The following is a 19143-nucleotide window of genomic DNA, read 5'->3' as shown; positions in this document are numbered from 1 at the left end:
CGCTGACGGCGATAGTGAGTCAACCCCAGCTATCCGCCACACAAGAACAGGGGGGGGGGGGAACCCTTTCCTCCTCTTTCTGCATGGCGGCGACGGTGTTCTATGCAGTCACGTTATCTTGACTCTCTAGCGGCGTCAGCGGCATCCAGCGGTATCAGTCGGTCGCTGCTAGCGCTGGGGGGATGAAAGGGGGGCGGAGCTGGTTACGAGGCCGACGACGACGCGAAACCCAGGAACGGACGCCAAAGAGCTGCGCTCTAAAAAGGTGACAGAAAATGATGGTTCCGGCGAACCTGTTCTAGGACCAGCAAAAGCACCAACACGGTATCAACCTGGCAGGCAAGTATGGTCACGCCAGTTTCAGTCTGCTCGGAAGTGGATGCCGGCGACAGTAGTGTCCACGACGGGAGCACGCATTGTTACACTGGAAACACCGGAGGGACCGCAGCGGCGCCACGTAGACCAACTCCGGCCACGGCTCGGCACAGGCTCGTCACCTAGTAAGCCGATCGAAGTCCAGACCGGCGACGAAGCTCAGTGTAGCGCCGAGCAGGCTGCAGCTCATGAAGGTTCGGACGCACGAGATGTCGGCTGTCAAACCGAATACCAACAGCCACCACGTCGTTCGACTCGCCTACAGAAGCCCCCAGATCGTCTCGCTTACTCCAGCTTAGGGGGAAGGGATGCAGTGTTATCAAGCACGCGTGATGTAACGTTATCAAGCCCGCATGCTGATGTATAGCATAAGCAAGACAGATTACACGTGCCGCACTCTTGCTATCATGTCCAGTCATGTGACCCTTTTCTGTTTCGTTATAAAACTAGCAACACCAAGCAATAAAGCATTCTTTGATCTGCCACTACCCGCCGGCTACGTTCCGTCACTTGATCCTTGCTAGCACTGACAGCCCTTCGAGGCGATACTGCCACTTCTTAAAGAAATAAATCGATGAAATTGTCCGTAGGCCGGATTCCAACAGATGGCTTTTAAGCACAGAAGCACGACACTATAATCGTTACGCTACGAACATTACACCCGTGTGCCTCATAATCGATCGTACTTTTGACATGTAAAACCACGGAAATTAACTCTTCATTAAACATCAAAGCGTGGCCCAGTCCCACAAATAGTGCCGTGTAAAACATCAATCCCATCTTAAAGATAGCGTAGACTTGGCGATCGCGTTCCAGTGAAAAGATTTCGCGCACTGACACCCTCGCGCGACTGGTGACGCGTTTGATTGCCACGACTCGCGACTCAGTGACACCACCACTAAAATGATTATTTCTATTCTACGGTTTCGATATGATTGAAGCACGCATTAGTCGGGGACTCAGGAATTTTTTTGGCCACCTGCGAATCTTTCACGTGCACTCAATGCACGGCACAAGGGACTTTGCATTTCACCCCCGTCAAAATGCGGCCGCGGTTTGATCCCTCGACCTCGTGCTTAGCAGCGTCACGCCTTAAGCCACAAACAACTACGTGGGATCAACCCCGTCCCGATCTCACCCGCCTCAGGAAGGCTTTGTCTTTTATCGACTTCTAGTGAAATTTTAATCACCTTCCAATTTTTTTAGTTACTCTACTTCAGCCTTTCTTGTCTTAATGATGTAACGTGCGCATGTGTACAATACAGAGTTGAAATTTCGCGCACATGTTCGTCAATGACTCCTTTTCTTGGTGCCTTGCTTAAAATAATCGAGCGCAACTACCGAACGGTGGTTACTACATAAACAGTCTCGAAATCGGTAGGCCGATCTGGGACAGCCAATCCTCTGCCCTGCCGTTTTTATGATTGCAGCACAATCCTCATCTTCATACCTGCGGCATTTTTAAGCTGCACCAGATGCTTTCTTTTAATTGCCTGTGGCAGATGGCACAATTCTAAACTTTGAGCTGCATTACCCGTTGAGCAAGCACATCACTTTAAAAGAAGTCCAAACTCTTAATTGAATAATTACCATACTTACACTAATAAACTAATTACCTTGCTGCACATATTTCAATCTACGGGTCGTAGCCGGTGATTTCGTGAGGCATATCCACTTGGAAAGAATTCTCAGGACTACACCAATACCATCTTTCAGCTTCAGACGAAAGGCGTTCACGATCGATTCACTTTTGTGCAGAAAACAAAATGGCACGCATATCGCGATACAGGTCCATCCTCAGAATATGCCTTGCAAGCTCACTAGCTACAAAGTAGTTTGAAATAAGTGCCGGAAAGTGATCGGTGTAAGGAATATAATTAACGTAATCAAGTTAGTTATTCAATTAAGTATTTTGATTTCTGGTATAAGTAATGACCACCTCATCGTCACTCTCCATTCTTGCTTTCATTTCGTTGTTTGTCCTGGCATTTCAGCAGAGTGCAGGATTGTTTCCTTGACTATGTATTGTAGCGAAATTGTCTTTAAGTGTAAGTGAATTGTACCACATGCTCCCCTCAATCAATGCCTCTCTGGAGGCCTCTTACAAATTTAAATCTACCAATAAATAATTTAGCTCAATGATTAGGAGTGTGCTATTTGCAGCAGGCAATTCTATTAAAATTTGGTGCAGCTGAGAGAAACGTGCTATTTAGATTGGATCCACCAATGCTCGTGCTCTTTGCTCCCCGCTCTTCCCCATGCTGCTGGCATGCAAAAAGAAAGGCTGCTTGAAGGACAGGTCTTGCAGTGCATCGCAAGATGCGCACTATCACATTTGCTCCCTCAGGTGCCCGTTAATGCCCATGGTCGGACTTCCGCAGCTAATGGGGCCAGCGCAAGGCGTCAACCTTTCTGTTTCCATCCTCACTTCTCATCACCGCGCGTAACACCAGGGCATAACATTGAATTACGCGCGTTGGAAGCTGTAAAGGCCATGTTAGTGAGATGACCCTCGTGCGTGTCGTGTTCTCTGCGTGGTGTCTCTTTTTGTCGTCGTTAAAATGATTGTGCTGTATCGCAAAGTGGCAATGTAATCTGGAAGCTTTGCTGGTTCACCAAGTGTTCCTTAATTCAAGTTTCTGTCATCCTTTGACAGCTCCATTTTTTATGCGTTACGGCTATATTGTCACGTGGTGGTGACGTTGAAGAACACAGTAGCAATACTGTGAACGACAAAAGTAACCTTTATTGGGCGAACCTGTGCCCACAAAACAGGCTGCACATATAGCACAACGATAGCGGCGAACACGGTCGGCGATCGCGAAAACCTGATGAGCGGGTCAAGCGCGTCGGCTTTTATACATCTGTCGTCGAATATTCCAGAGCAATCGCTGGGACCCGCGTGCCTTCCACAAAGTTCCACATTATTCGCGTCGCGCACACATGCAATCAGATAACACAAGTTGCGGTGAAAGACAGTGGACGGAACCATCGATAGCATTCCAGAAACTTCTTTTACATGCAGGCGCGTTCTGCGCTGTGCGATAACATTTGTTAGGCGGCGAGAAGTGGTCGCCCGATAGTGATAAAGAAGTACACGTGCCATATGTGTAGCCTGTTTTGTGGGCACAGGTTCGCCCAACAAGTTACTTTCGTCGTTCACAGTATTGCTACTGTGTTCTTCAACGTCACCACCACGTGGCATCTGGTGGAGGTGCTGGGTAAGTCCGGTCATTAACGGCAATTCTTGCCGTACAGATTCCAATCGGCGTAATGAGGTGTCCTCCAACGGTTCAAATTTGAGGGCCTTCTCATGCAGTTTCAACTTTCTTCAACTGGGCGGCGATGTGTCCACTTATTACGGAGTAATCGGCCCATGTGTCCACTAAGGCGGTAACTGCGTGGCCGTCGAGAAGCACGTCGAGGTCACTGGTTCTTTGTCTGGCGTTGCAGTTAGGTCTCGGCGTCGGAGCACGGCTGCGTCGTGTTGAACTGAAGCTGGAACGTCGCGTCATCAGGTTGTCTTCCGTCGTCGTATTCTGTGCTTCCAGACTTCGTCGGGACGGCGGCGTGTCGTTATGTCGTCGAGGTAGATTCTTCGGTGTCTTCGTCAGCGGCGGAGGATCTTCGTCAGTTCGACGAACAGCAACCGCACCTCCATCGGTTGCTGCTTTTAGTTTTCTGGATATGGGCTGACGGACCGGCCCCGGGCTGGGCAAGTGTATGGTCGGCGCTGCGGCGACAGGTAGCGGCCTGGTGATGGCGAACGCGACGGTCGTCGAGAGCTCCACTGAGTAGCGGCGAGGTAGTCGGTGATACCGCGAGGGCGTTCACCTTGCTGCGGGCGCGGAGCGTTGACGGCGAAACCTCGCAGTCCCATCTCCCGGTATGGACATCGTCGGTAGACGTGACCCGCTCCTCCGCAGTGGTAGCAGAGCGGGCGGTGGTCAGGAGCGCGCAAAACGTCTGTCTTCCTCGGGTAGCTGCGCTGGGCGACGGGCGAGCATGCTGGCGGCGGCGGTCGACGGAATTGCGGCGTTACAGGGCCCCGGCGCGGTCGCGGAGGAGGACCTTGACGGCGTGCGACGGCGGCGTATGTCATCGCTTCTGGTTGGGGTTGCGGTAATTGAGGTTGCACCTCCGGAACTCCAAGCGACCGATGAACCTCATCTTTCACGATGTCAGCGATCGAGGCCACTTGAGGCTGCGACGACGGGAAGACCTTCTGAAGCTCCTCTCGTACGACTGCCCTGATAGCCTCGCACAGGTCGTCGGAGGCCAGTGATTGAACTCCGGCATAGTTTGTAGAGTTGGTGCGGCGGTCGAATTGCCGGTTTCGCATCTCGAGTGTCTTCTCGATGCTGGTGGCCTCACGAAGAAACTCGTCGACGGTCTTCGGTGGGCTTCGTGCCATTCCGGCAAAAAGTTCCTCCTTCACACCACGCATGAGTAGGCCGACTTTCTTCTCCTCGGGCATTTCAGGGTCGGCGTGGCAGAATAGACGGCTCATTTCCTCCGTGAAGATCGCGGTTGTCTCATTAGGTAGCTGCACCCGGGTTTCTAATAGCGCTTGGGCTCGTTCTCGGCGTATGACGCTTGCGAATGTCTGCAGGAAGGCGCTTCGGAACAGGTCCCAGGTCGTTAGGGTGGCTTCTCGGTTCTCGAACCACGTTCTGGCGGCGTCCTCCAATGCAAAATAGACATTTCGCAGCTTGTCGTCGCTTTCCCAGCTGTTAAACGTAGCCACCCTCTCATACCTTTCCAGCCAGCTTTCCGGGTCCTCAAATGTGGAACCGCGGAATATCGGTGGTTCCCTGGGCTGGCTGAAGAATTATAGGGGCCGCTGCGGCTGACCTTGGGGATGTCTTCTTGGTCGTTTCTGGACGATCTTCTTGGACTGTCTTCTTGGTCTTATCTGGTAGAAGACCGTAATCCGGAGGCAGCTGCTGCAGCCGGCGGCTTACTCGGTGTTCTTGGACGACGTTGGTGTTGTCTTTGCGGTCCGGGCTTGTATTACGGCTTGTCGGGGGCGTCCGGTACATGAACGTAAAGCACCTCCACCAGATGTCACGTGGTGGTGACGTTGAAGAACACAGTAGCAATACTGTGAACGACAAAAGTAACTTTTATTGGGTGAACCTGTGCCCACAAAACAGGCTACACATATAGCACAACGATAGCGGCGAACACGGTCGGCGATCATCGAAAACCTGATGAGCGGGTCAAGCGCGTCGGCTTTTATACATCTGTCGTCGAATGTTCCGGAGCAATCGCTGGTACCCGCGTGCCTTCCACAAAGTTCCACATTATTCGCGTCGCGCACACATGCACTCAGATAATACAAGTTGCGGTGAAAGACAGTGGACGGAACCATCGATAACATTCCAGAAACTTCTTTTACATGCAGGCGCGTCCTGCGCTGTGCGATAACATTTGTTAGGCGGCGAGAAGTGGTCGCCCGATAATGATAAAGAAGTACACGTGTCAATATTGTTATTTTAAAACATGTGACCGAGCAACTTATCTTGATATTTTTTTTACTGTATTTGCACAGACGCTGGTGGCTGCCCGACTGTGTCAGTCTCTGGTGAAAGGACTGGAGTCATTCCGGAAGAATCCTGACAACCAGTACGTGCTGTACACACAAGAAAGCGGGTGGCGGTGCCTGCGAAGGCTTTGGGACACTCCGAACGAGCTTCTGCTTCGCACGTGGAACGGCGTCATCGCCGAGGCGGATGAAGGCCGCGGCGCTACATCGACGTGATTTCTTCGGAGCATCCGCAATGCTGGCGTGCAGGGTGTCGAAGCCGTCCTTCTGCAACACTTTTTGTGCGCTCGAATATGAACGTGATTGCAGGATGGCGTGAGAAAAAATAAATTTATACCATGCACAAAGGGTGGCATTGAATGCGTTGTGTCATGTGCGCGTCAGTGACTTTTGTGGGAAAGTGAAGGAGTATAATGCTGCGTCCAAAAGCTTGTTTTCAAAAAGTGTGCGGCATTCCTTACCTTTATTCATAGCTGTGGAAGAGAGTGCGGAGAAACTGTGGGTCAGTACCCCAGCTAGCTGTCACGAGCGACGCCGCGGCTCGTCTGCTTTGTGATGTCACTGATAGCTTTCTAAAAAAAAGGGGGCGCTCCCACACTGCATACGTGTCTGAAGAACAAACGTGCGCTTGAGCTTTGCAAAAACAAGGAAAGTCACGAGAAGGCAGGGTCAGTATAACGTAGACGAAATGTTTACTAAAAGAATAAGCATATCGTATTAACTGTGAGAGTTTATGTCATACAAAGCATTTTGCTGGTAGATCGTATACAGCACCGTTTGGGTTTCTTCCAAGAATTGGAAGACTGACAACGTGTTTGTTGTCAGGAAGGAGTTGCGTTTGACATGCGCCTGTTTGCATCTGCAAGACGACGACCATAAGAAATGGCTTGCGGCGAGCCCGGCGCTGCTTGAATATGTTGCCGCCACATTCTGTGCAACTATTCGGTAATGTTTGCGTTCGTTGTCCTTGCAATTTGCGTGATGCCAGTTCATACAAGGTCGTCACACAAGCACTGTGTAACCTTTCAGTGCAGCGGCAACAAGAGTGTGCGGGAATTTGTCTAGGCTGCGCAAACACGCGACGGGCATCATCAGCGGCGGTGTGTGTTGTGAACTCGTTTCGCCGCATCAGTTTTCTCTGTACGATGAGAACCGGCATCTGTGAATGGCCAGCGTGTATGGGAAACCTCTCACTATGTTATCGGTTGTCGTGGAAATTATTACTTAGCAGTGCTTGTGCACGGCCAACTCAATGAAACCTCGAAACTAAGCACCAAATCTTTTGCGTCAGCCACCGGCACCGTTCTCACGCATTTCAAGTCTAGTAGACGTAGCAATAGTATGCTATATGTCCCCATTAGCCTTCTGTGTGAGGCGGATGGAGTGACTCAACAGAGAGATCACTGCGGTTGGTAAACGAGCATGACACATTTAAACTTTGTGCTTCGGCATCTCTTTTTGCCCTGTAAAGCATTATTATCCAAAGGGGATAGCATAGAAAGAATACGGTGGCTATTTGTGAGGATACAATTTTCGTGAAGCGGGCAAGTGCGTTGTACACGACGAGACGGACAAGGTCCCCAAAAATTTTTTTCGTCATCTTCGATTGCTAAAAAATAAAAAATAAAGAAATCAAATTTTAATAAAGAACTAACGCCGCAATAAGACCACGCCTGGTCGTGCAGAATGCTTGGGCCATGTTTCATATTCTCACGTCGTAGGGATGATAAAGAATGGTGCAACGTCAAAACTGTGAGTTACGAATTTAACTCTTTATTGCGCGAACTTGCGCCCAGAAAAACAAGTGGCACTCAAGCATAACGAGGAATGCCAGCAATCGCCGAGAATGTGATCCCTGGGTCAAGAGCATCAGCTTTCATGCATGACACGTTGAAGGTTCCTGTGTAATCGCATGCGCGCGCGTGCCTTCCGGAAGGTGCTCCACCATTCGCGTCGTACATACATTCAGAAGTCACAAGGTCTAGTAACAACAGACGACGGATAAAACGAGCGATAACCTTCAAGATACTTCAGATACAGAGAAGCGCGTCTGGTGCTGGGCGATAACATTGAACATTTGTTAGCTGGGGACATACGGTCAGCTGGAAAAGTTATAAGTACACGTGGCAATATGGTACAAACACATACATAGCCTAGAATCTACCACTGTTCCGGATGCTTACGCAGTTTACAGCCAGTCGCTCGATAATTCCAGAAGTCTGATACACACGTACGGTGTAACGTTAAGGGGATAAGATGAGATCAAATTGTCTGAGGGAACAAACGCGAGTTAATGATATGTTAGTTTAAATCAAGAAAAATGGGCATGGGCCGGGCATGTAATGAGGAAGGAAGATAACCGATGGTCATTAAGGGTTATGGACTGGATTCCAAGAGGGGAAGCGTAGCAGGGGGCGGCAGAAAGGTAGGTGGGCGGATGAGATTAAGAATTTTGTAGGGACAACATGGCCACAATTAGTACATGACCGGGGTCCTTGCTGTTTATGCAAGCATTTTGCAAATGCGGCTTGCTTTTAAGCACCCCTTCCTTTGTCTAAAAAAATCAGGAATAAACATCCAGTATTCTTTTTTAACTTTTACTACGCTTATCATATAGCTCAGTGTTAACATACAGGTATACAGTATTTACAGGTGAGGTTACAGAAAGCAGTAATAATTGACAGTAAACACTGCTTGGATGGTGAAAAACATGGGAATCAGGTCATTTTATTTTTGACAACCTTTCTTGGCTTTGGAGGCTAAGCAAATGGTGATGTAGCAACACTGTAACGACTGAATAAGAGGGATGTGGAATGCCTTGATGACTTCTCTTTCTGTTTTTGATTTTGCCTTCGAAAGGAATTTATTCTGTTCCAGATAAGGGAGGCAGCTTTTGCATCTGTAACAGAACATCGGTGGATGTTGTGTGAAACACTTTTTCCATGCTTTTTCGCTACCTGAGCAAGATAACTTTCTTGGTGCTTCATCACGCAATTTCTACAGTCAACTTCCATTAATTCTACCCTCACGAGACTGACGGGTCAAATTAAGATGCAAAAACCTGCTGAAACACCGTTGATTCATTTGGCAATATGTGCTTGAGTAACACGCCTCTGAAACGACCGTGCATAAACTTTCTATTTGTCCAAAGTATGAACCTAAAGTAGAAATGACTTAACTCCAAACCAAAGTAGAAACCCACGCGTACCTGATTTTTTAGAATGGCAGCCGATTTTCTAAAGTCAGCTTCGGCGTATTACAGCCATGATATGCGGTAAAGCATATGAATGCTACAACCACGGTTTTAGTTTCGCAATCGATAGCACAGCTAAGCAATTTTCGGCTCAATGTCCTTTAAAAACAAGAAGTGTTCGTTAGAATCAGATACGTACCACAGTCGGACATTGTCAGCTACCGTTACAGCTGGAAAATCTTTCTCGGGTGGGTCAAAAATAGGCATTTCAGAAAGGAGATGGCATTTGTTTAACGCATTCACTGTCCCCTAAGCTCTGCTGAGACAGACGCCGCCACTAAAAGGGGGCAGTATTGGGGCTGGTCAAGTTCGCATTATCTGGCTAATGCCAGTTTTAGGATCGAAATAATGAATGTTTAGGCCCATAGAAATGCATGGGCGCCGACCAGGACCTTCAGCCAGGATCGAATTAGCTGAAAATTTAAATTAACTGGAGTCAGATTATTGGAAGTTTACTGTACAGCCTTTTCTACTCTACAAAGACTTGCCATTTTAACATGTAGTTTTCTTCTATAAGTGTGGCAGTGGTGCTAGCATTTGTTCAAATCATCCATTGTTCCATTGACAAGTTACAAAGTAGGGGCACACTTTGAGACTTGAAACATTTGCACATATAAAGGCAGGACACGTTAACAGCTGTCCAATTAACATAAGTTGGCTGTATTGTCTGCATAGCATGTGGTTGCTTATTTGAAATGTGGACATTCTGTAAAATAAAGTTGCATTTGTTTCAAATAAATTGCTTAACTATTGCTTATGTGTTTTCCTGTGCTCTCTGTGCTGATTGCGCTTTTGAAAGTGCAGTGAGCGACTGCAGACTGAAATGCACAAGGCTTCACTTTATCATGCCAGGAAGCATTTTTGGGATTGACAAAGGAGCCTTAACCCCTTCCATGCATACACACTTTTTTTTGTATAACCACATCGAATGAAAGTGTTTTAAAGCCTTAACTATTGCCTTAAAGCCTTAACTATTGCTTATGTGTTTTCCTGTGCTCTCTGTGCTGATTGCGCTTTTGAAAGTGCAGTGAGCGACTGCAGACTGAAATGCACAAGGCTTCACTTTATCATGCCAGGAAGCATTTTTGGGATTGACAAAGGAGCCTTAACCCCTTCCATGCATACACACTTTTTTTTGTATAACCACATCAAATGAAAGTGTTTTAAAGCCTGGCAGTGTTAGACACAGTTAAGTACAAATACAATTTGCTGTTAAGAGGAAGCTTCAGCTCGGGTCCAACTCCGACGCAGCCTATTTAAATACATGTAAAACGCAAAAACGTTTTTCTCAAACAACGCCTGGACCGATTTTAATGAAATTTGTTGCATTTGAGAGAGAAAGTTAAATTCTAGTGACTGTTGGAAGTGCAATTTCGATTTAGGGCCCGAATTTTGTTAAAACATTTTTAAATATTCGACCGTTTGTAAAAAATAGAAGCATGAAGTTTACAAATTCATAGGTCTGTATCAAGAACAGATATCGCGGTTCTGTAAACGGCATCCATTAGATCATTCAAAGCGGACAAATTTGATTTGCCATTTTACATCATACGTGAATTTGTTACATTGGTTACAAAGGTTCTGCAAAAGTTGTATTTCCATATTACTAAATTTTTTTATATTCATGTGTAACATATCAATTTTTTCCGCTTTAGATGTACTATTAGATGCAATTCACAGAAGTGTATTATCCTTCTTCGTTGTTGAGTTGGAGTTGTAAACTTCGTAGTTTCGTTTTTTGAAAATTTTCGATTTTTGCCAATATCTAATGAAAAATTGACGATCTAAAATCGAAAATTCGAAACAAACAGTCAGTAGATTTTAAGCTTTTCTTTTAAATGCAACAAACCTCGTCAAATTCGGTGCAGTGGTTGCCGAGAAAAATCAATTCTCCTTTTACATGTATTTAAATAGCAGCACCCAGAGCTTCCTCTTAAGTATTGCTGCTAAAACGTCATGTTTGTGTATAGTATGCACATGCAGTGCTGGCTATGCCGTGGTAGAGCCCTGAAACAGCTTTCACCACGTTGCTTGCTGTAGCATTGCTGTGTTCTGCGACCTGAGGGCAAAACTATAAATATCTAGAAGTTCAGCAGTGCAACTGACCGTTATTTCCATACGTTTGATGCACTCCTGGTCAGGGACTTTTCGTCTTGTAGGCAAAATACATGGCTGCCTCGGACGCTGTTTTGGAAAGAGTGCAGCGTACCTCGAAAGCTTCCTCGCAATGCTTCACCAGCAGGTTCTGCCAGCGAGAGTGGAGGGGGGCACAATAATTTGACTTTACATGATGCGGCACAATACCTTAAAATGCTGCTGCTTCTGGCTCCCATTTACTATGACATGCTGGTGCACCTCAACATGGAGCAACACCATTTTACTAAAATTCTGAATTCTATCAACATGGTGTGGTGTGGCTATCTATAATCACTGTGTAAAACCGGGGCAAACAGCATGTCTAAAAAGTACAAAAGCTCGTATAACTAATGAATGACCTGCAGTCCTCCAAACTGTGTAAAATCGCAAGAATTGGTCAAGCTCAAACACTGCAGAGTTTAAGTAGTCCTGGCACATTCTTTTTCTTATGCGTGTGTAGCAGTCATTCAGTTAATTACACTACAAAACTTCAAATTCCTTCTATGCGCAACAAATATATTCTTAACGCAAGCATTTAAACATGTGCCAAAGGCAGCGTGGCCCCATTATCTGATGAAAACATTGCATGGTAGGTCACAAACAAATGATGCATGTTGCAGTTGTTCATGAGTAAGCCATGCCATTATTAGGTCATTGAAAACTGAGCATGTTAGGACCACTATGCAGCACAACATTGGTCTTTCCTTTCTGTCTTGGTGCACACTGTGGAGTGGGTGCATGTTTAAAAACCTCAGGCGATTAAAGTTATGCCGGAGTCTGCAACTATGGCATGCCTCGTAATCGTATCGTGGTTGTAACTTATAGAACACTAGAATTAAATTAATTTTAATTAAGATGTTTCAGAAGAGTCATAAGAAAATTTATTAAGTGAAGCAAGTCTTGGGGCTCAATAAGAATCTCGAAGCACACGCAGCTTTCAGTGGATTGGTGTGGTCATAAAAGCTGTCATGTAGAGCCAGATTAATTTAAAAAATTTCAGTCCAAAAGTTTAATGTCAGTGCTCCTTTACATGTAAGCATGAGGGACACATCTTTAAAGGCATCATATAAATCCTGTGTAAGTATTTATTGGTGAATATCAAATGGCCCTATATCTAAGGAAGTTTATAGGGTGTTATGATAACAGGAAGCCACAAGATTTTCGTTGTGCACTCTTCCTATAGAGACAATATAGGGCAGCAACAAAATAGTTGGGCCTAGCGAAGAATTCATTCAAGACCCTTGCCAATTTGCCAGGTTCACTATTACTAGAGATAATGAAGGTCAAGCACCTTGATATGCATGCCCAAACCTCATCAGCATTGCATCACTTATTTCAAATAAATTTCATTTTGTCATTTTGCCAGATTAAAAGTTCTCGAAAACCTGCTTGGCTGGTTTCAAGAACTTTTCGAGAATGGTTTGGTTCCATTCGAATGCAGCATTGTCAGTCCTTGGTGAACCAGACCCATCTTTACTAATAGGCAATTAAGTAGATCAAAGAAGATGTTGTCAAAGTGCATGTGACAGAGTGCTTGGATTGGGCATTTCTGGGTGGCGTTGCCAAGAAGGGCTCAATGCACACAGCAGCTATAGCAAATGAAAACCAGCACTTTAATAATTTTTTACATACCGCAGAGCTTGCACTAATACTGGTCATAGTCTACTACAATTTCCACCACATATGGCCCTTGTCATCACAAGTTATTTTTATTGCCGTACAACATATTCCCTCTGTGTACAATCAACACTCTGCCAAGGACAACAGAAACAGTACGATTGGAAACTACAGAATTCTCCATCTGCGGAGGTGGCTGGCTGATTGCCGTATAAGATGCTTTGTGAGCTGGCATTGATGTCTAAATCTCAACTCATCTGCAAGCGTACAAAATAGCTTTGGGATGCTTTTACCTCAAGAAGAGAGACTACAACGACTGTTGCCTGTAACGTATGGCACATACCCATGACGAGGGATCGGCTAGGATTCCCCATGAATACAACATCAAATAACTTTATATTCCCACTAACTTGATAGTACATAATACTGATATGTAACAAAAATAAACAACAAAGTAACTGAAAAACGAACAGCTCTACTACGATTGGGCCACAAGGGGAAAGATGGAAACATTTGTGTTAATTGTATGAAAAAAATGTGCCCAAGATGTCAGCTTCCCAGCAGCAACAATATGATCATGCACAAACTAGCATTACTCTTCAGGCACACCCCAGGCTGCTCACACCATTTTCTACGAGATTTGAAGGCCGACAGGCAAACGGGGTAGTTGTCAAAATTTTTTTCGGCTGAATACCTTCAGCATAAAAGAAGAAAGTTATTCTATTCCATATCCTCACATGAAACACAGCAATATTGTTACAAGCCATTTTCACATATTGAAGAAGGCACCAGCAATGTGAAGACGATTGAAGAAGCACTCATGTTCTTATCTCCATTGAAATACAAACCTACACTTGGTCATATGAAGGTGCATGTGCCAAATTAAACCGTGTACTGTTATGAGGCACATAGAACAGACATTCCAAGGAAGTGAAATATTTGTAATGTAGTTACTGTTGGTGTCAAGAATTTGGCCAGTCAGAAGTCCAATGCGCTAAATAAAAAAAAACCTACAGGCCCACTATGCAATGCTTTTGACAAACTATCCAAAACTTCAATGTGTGCAAGTCCACAATGACCAGGAAAAGAAGTAAACAAATTTCTTGAAGATGGAATGAAAAAGAAATGTTGCGACAATTGAGAAATCAATTCTTTTTACTTTCTAGTGGCACACGGATTGACAGTCGGTGGGCACAATTTGAACTTGAACTCATGGCAGTGCTGCAGGGGCAAATACCACACTCATACTTCCGAGAAGCGTCGGTTACAATGCTGAGTTGCAAGGGAAACTTTGCAAATACTTCAGAAGTTCAAGCATCTGACCAGTAAGTAGTTGAGCATGACTAGGGGAAGATAACCAATTTCACAAATAGCAACATTCCAAAAGAACTGTCATACTGCATTGATTTATCAGGTGACAACTATTTTCTCTAAAAGCCTCTGTGCGCGTTAGTACAACCTGAGGCAGCTCAGATCTAGGTCGCATGAATCGAAAAATACAGCGGCGAGTGTAACACTTAAATTTGCTATCTCGCGAACATGAGCGAAAACTTCAATATGAAAAGGTTTGCTCGAAAGGAAAGCTCACGGCCGTAACCCTGCTGCCCATCGCCAGTTGTGTGAATAAAAAAAACATCTGCGCGATGAATAGACACTTCGTCGATATTTGTAGCGGATCGTTAGTGGATATCAAGAAATGTGCACTGGATAAGAGTGAAACATGTAACCGACTGACTGACGGAAGTAAGGCTCACAGGATAAGTCTTCTCTTTTTACACCGATAATGCAACACGTATTGTGCAATTAAATCGCCCGTAATGCGCAGCAATTACCGCACTCGATTGAAGTCGCCATCGCAGCGACGCGCCATTTATTTCAGGACCACAAAAAACAAGGTACTGTATTTACCTAAGTACAGCGGTGGTTTATCTGTCGGCAAGCCCCCTAACTTGCATATGACGAAAGCAAATGTCACGGAGTGCAAGCCCACGATTGCTCAAGTCAAACTGCGCTCGCACGAATATCGCGCACATTATACGGGTTCGACACGCCCAAAAGCGCGCGAAGAACGTCTTGCAGCCGACACGACGGCAATGGCTAATCTACGTTCGAGAGTAGCTCTTTCAAAAAAATCAAGAACAAGTAACAATGTGACGTCATATCCTGCGAAAAAAAAAGTTGTTCTCCTTTCTCACTTTCTCTCAGCTCACGCATGCGCAGCGACCACGGAGCCCTCGGGGGCGATGTTCAGCTAGAATATACTAGCTAGTGTGCCGTCCACGGACTCTCGGGTGGCACCGGATGCAATGAATGGCGGCGGCTGCCGCTAGGAGCGCTGCAGTGCAGGTGGGTGCCGCAGCAACCATCCGGTCTTCGTAGCCCGCTGTGTTTCCACGGCGTCGGCAAGCGGGCTTCTTCGCTTTTTGTTTTTACTAAGCCATAGAAGCAGCACAGTTCAAATGTGGGCATCTGATTACTGATTACGGTTTGTTTTGATTACAACAGGCTTCCTTAGCCGTTGTCGCTTGTGTGAAAAGCTTGTGCTAGCTCAGTTCGGCTTCGAGCGGGGAACTTCGTGTTTCTATGCTGGCGAAGAGAAAATGTAATTTTTAAGGCAAAAGCCTTAGATCTCCATGTTTCAAAGTCATATTGTGAGGTACAGAACGTGTCACGCGATCCAAGGAAGGCCAAAAGCAAACCAATGCATCTCCAGCCGTGTATAAGAAATGATTATAGAATAGCAAATTTAATTATTGATTAGTGATTGCATTAAGGTGAATTAGGTTGAATTAGGCGGTATAATGTGCATTAAGGAGAATTAAGGTGGACTACAGTGGATGAAGGAGGATTACGGGGGAATAAGGTGAATTACAATAGGCTTTACAAGGCGTTCGCCTTCGTGTATCTTAGGCGATAGCTAAGGCCACTTGTTTTATTCCGAAAGCAATACTTCTCGCACTTTCGGCCCATCGGCGGTCGTGGCGCCTCCTTACACAGCTGCGCGTCACGTGACCGTGTGACGTCACGCCAGACCGAGAGACGGGGCCCCAGCTCGCGGCATCGATGGTGGAGGCGAAGCCTTGCGCGCCGCTGCTGCGGCGCTACCGAGAGAGGGCGCTTGCTGGTGTGACGTCACGATGCAACGAGTTCGCGATGCAACTAAAGGGGGGTCAAGAAAATTCTGGAACCATATAAGCTGGCTGGGTAAAGCTAATCACAGAAAACAGGAACAGATTCACGATGCCGAAGGAAATTGTTTAGAGGGAGATGACGCTGTGAACTACATTGGTTCAGTTATAGCAGAGTCATTTAGGAAAGATGATAGGGTAATCGCCCCAAATGAGGGAGCAAAGCAGGATAGCATAATAGAAACGCTTTGAACTGACCAATCTTAACTGGAAAAAGGCGCAAGCAAATGTTCCAAAATGCACGTCCGCGGGTATACACGATATTCCAATCAAGTTAATTAATGAACTTGGTCCAAGAAGCAAGGAAACGCTGATAAAAGCATTGGAGGGAGTCATAACAAATAAGCAAATTCCGCACAGCTGGAAACCGAGTAAAATGAATTTGATTTATAAAGGGAAAGGTGATAAGAACATAAAATCCCTCCGACCAATAACGATAACATCAGTTATATATAGGCTGGCGATGCAGGTAGAAAGTAATAGAATACTCGGAGAACTTCAGAACTGGTTCAGAAGTGGTAGGCGCTTAGATGATAGCCTGTTCGTGCTTACCCAGTGCATAGAAATAGCGAAGGCGGAAAATAGACCTCTGTATTTAGCCTTCCTGGACATAAGTGGTGCATACGACAACGTGAACAGGGAACTCCTGCGGAACATATTAAAAGCTGAAGGTATCGGTCATGAGGTAATTGATTTTCTACAAGAACTATATCGAGAAAATAATGTTGAAATAACATGGGAAGGAATTAAGAGTACGACAACTGTCGAGGTTCACAAAGGATTAAGGCAAGGTTGTCTTCTATCACCGCTGCTGTTCATGCTTTATATGATAAGCACGGAAAGAAGGTTACAACAAAGTAATCTAGGGTATACACCAGAACACCGTGAATTCAAAGCGCGCCGCCATATTGATGAGCGCTGGTCGCGCCATCTATCCCAAGCGCCGCGAAGTAGCAGGTCTGGGCTGCCACGCCGGGAGATGCGACCCGGCGGAAAAGCGAAACTTGGGCTTTTCAGCTGGGCGGAAGGCGTGTGTCGCGTTTTTTCTAACCTGTCATTTTCGCTTTCTCGATCCAATCAAACTTCAAGACCTCATGCAAGTCCGCAATGGCCACACTGAGTGCTGTGCAGGCTGCAGAAGCGAATACATCGGGCAAGTGCGCTATTACGTTTGTACAAACCGCGCGCTATATGCTAGAACACGTGTGAGCTGTAATATCTCCGCATTTTTGGCACGTAACCTGTGAAGAAATATACAGCACTGTGTTGGTGCCATATAATAATAAAGCACGCAGAACATTGTCCTCTGCACTTTCAGTTTGGTCTTGTTTGTCATGGTCACTACTGGGTTGGCCGCGTTTGGCAACCAACTGGCGAGGTCGTATGACTGGGCTTATAGACTGCATGATTAGCAGACGCCTGCCCTTCACCACCTGCAGATTGAAAACAAAATATATGTTATAGTAAGAACGGCTGTAGTTCTTTCCCATGCCATCACTGTTGCGAAGATATAAAGTACTTTCAAAATGAAAAATACACCAGGCCAATTGTATCGTGCGACCACTTAAGAGTACAACATTCAGAACACAAGCCTACAGCACTCGAACAAGCAGCATACGAAGCTAAACCTGATCTAATGGAAAATGAGGAACTACATTAGTTATAATGCTCAACTACATGTGCAGTCAAAGCCCGTATAACAGGGTGAGCATGACAGATGCAGGTGTTGTACAGCTGCTGCAAAAACCATGACAGGGCACATAAAATTACCATCCCTACTTAAAGCTGCATCATCATGGACCCCTTTGTACAATAGAACAACCGCACCTGCATTAAATTAGCCCCAACAACTACAGCTACCTGGTATCAGACCTGTTTCGCCTGTGCGAGGCCATATCGAATTGTTGGCGCTCCCTTAGAAAAGAAAACAGTAAAAAAAAGAAACTGGCGAGAACGAGCAAAATTTTGTTACAAAATACAACAATAACTAACCACCTTATTTTCCTCGCTATATGAACGGAAAAATCTTGCGTTTTACCCCGCATAACAGCCCGCGCGCAGTTTAGAGCTCAGGAAGCTCAAATGAATTCGTCACGAATGACACCTGCAACACCGGCTCGTAAAGACAGGCGCGCTGCACGAGCACCTTCGGCGACGAGCAGTCGTCGTTTACGTTTTTGTGGACGCATGCAACGTGACGAGCAGTCTTCGGCTTACTTTCATAGCAATAACGCTCACCAGCAGGACAACATTCTATTGCTTACAACTTGTTGTTCACGCTTAATGGTCATGCCGTGCACCAGCTGCAAGTATCGCTAACCGCAAACTCAACTGTTCCGCTAAACCGTCGGGAGCTCTGCATGACTGAAAACACGAAAAGGCTTGCCTTTGTGTAATAGCCAAGGCGAAGCACCGGCACGGGATTCTGCTCTGTAGGCTTGTTGTCCAGAAAGTGCTCGGAGCAAACCTGCGTGTTACACATATTACGTTCGTAGGGCGCAAAGTTGAACGTGGCACCAAAATATACAGAGATCGAATACTCACTCGTGCATTTTCACTGGGTTGGTAGTTCTTCCTATTCACTGCAGCTATCCACCGGTGGCGCAGCTTGGCATTCTTCGTTGCGGATGGAAATCGGTGCAGGCTGAAAACACCGCACCGGCACGATTCCCTACGTGTGTTGTGCTCTTCGCAAACAGCGCTAAGCAACCTGCTCCTTTTGCGCTGGTTGTTTTGGCATCCGAACACGACGCAATGATGCCCAGATGACTTCTTGTACTTTGGATCCGCGTGAACGGGCACATTTCCGCACTTTGGAGTCCTAGAGCTGACGCTTGCCATGTGTGGCGGTCGCCGGCGAACACACTTTGGCAGCCCAGCACAACATGGCGCCGGTCGACCGGGAAACCCGGCTGCGAGAGTATGCGTTCGGTTAGTCTGGGTGCGAGGCTATCGTGTTCTGGTCTATAATCTGTCGCACAGATTAGGCGAAAAGGTTGTTGAGCAACGACTACCGGGTTTCATGT

General features: G+C 46.2%; 1 protein-coding gene across 2 annotated transcripts in view; it reads left to right on the top strand.

The window, feature by feature from the left end:
* The window catches only part of LOC142584652 (hydroxylysine kinase), a 496032-nt gene extending 486103 nt beyond the window's left edge, over nt 1-9929 (top strand). For both annotated transcript variants that reach the window (XM_075694800.1, XM_075694799.1), the window contains exon 8: nt 5930-9929. In XM_075694800.1, the coding sequence (XP_075550915.1) occupies nt 5930-6139 (210 nt within the window). In that variant the 3' untranslated portion in view covers nt 6140-9929. The remainder of the gene's footprint in view (nt 1-5929) is intronic.
* Nucleotides 9930-19143: the final 9214 nt, after the last annotated feature.

Source organism: Dermacentor variabilis, chromosome 6 (assembly GCF_050947875.1).
Source record: "Dermacentor variabilis isolate Ectoservices chromosome 6, ASM5094787v1, whole genome shotgun sequence".
Taxonomy (NCBI): Eukaryota; Metazoa; Arthropoda; class Arachnida; order Ixodida; family Ixodidae; genus Dermacentor; species Dermacentor variabilis.
This window is presented reverse-complemented; position numbering and strand designations above follow the sequence as displayed.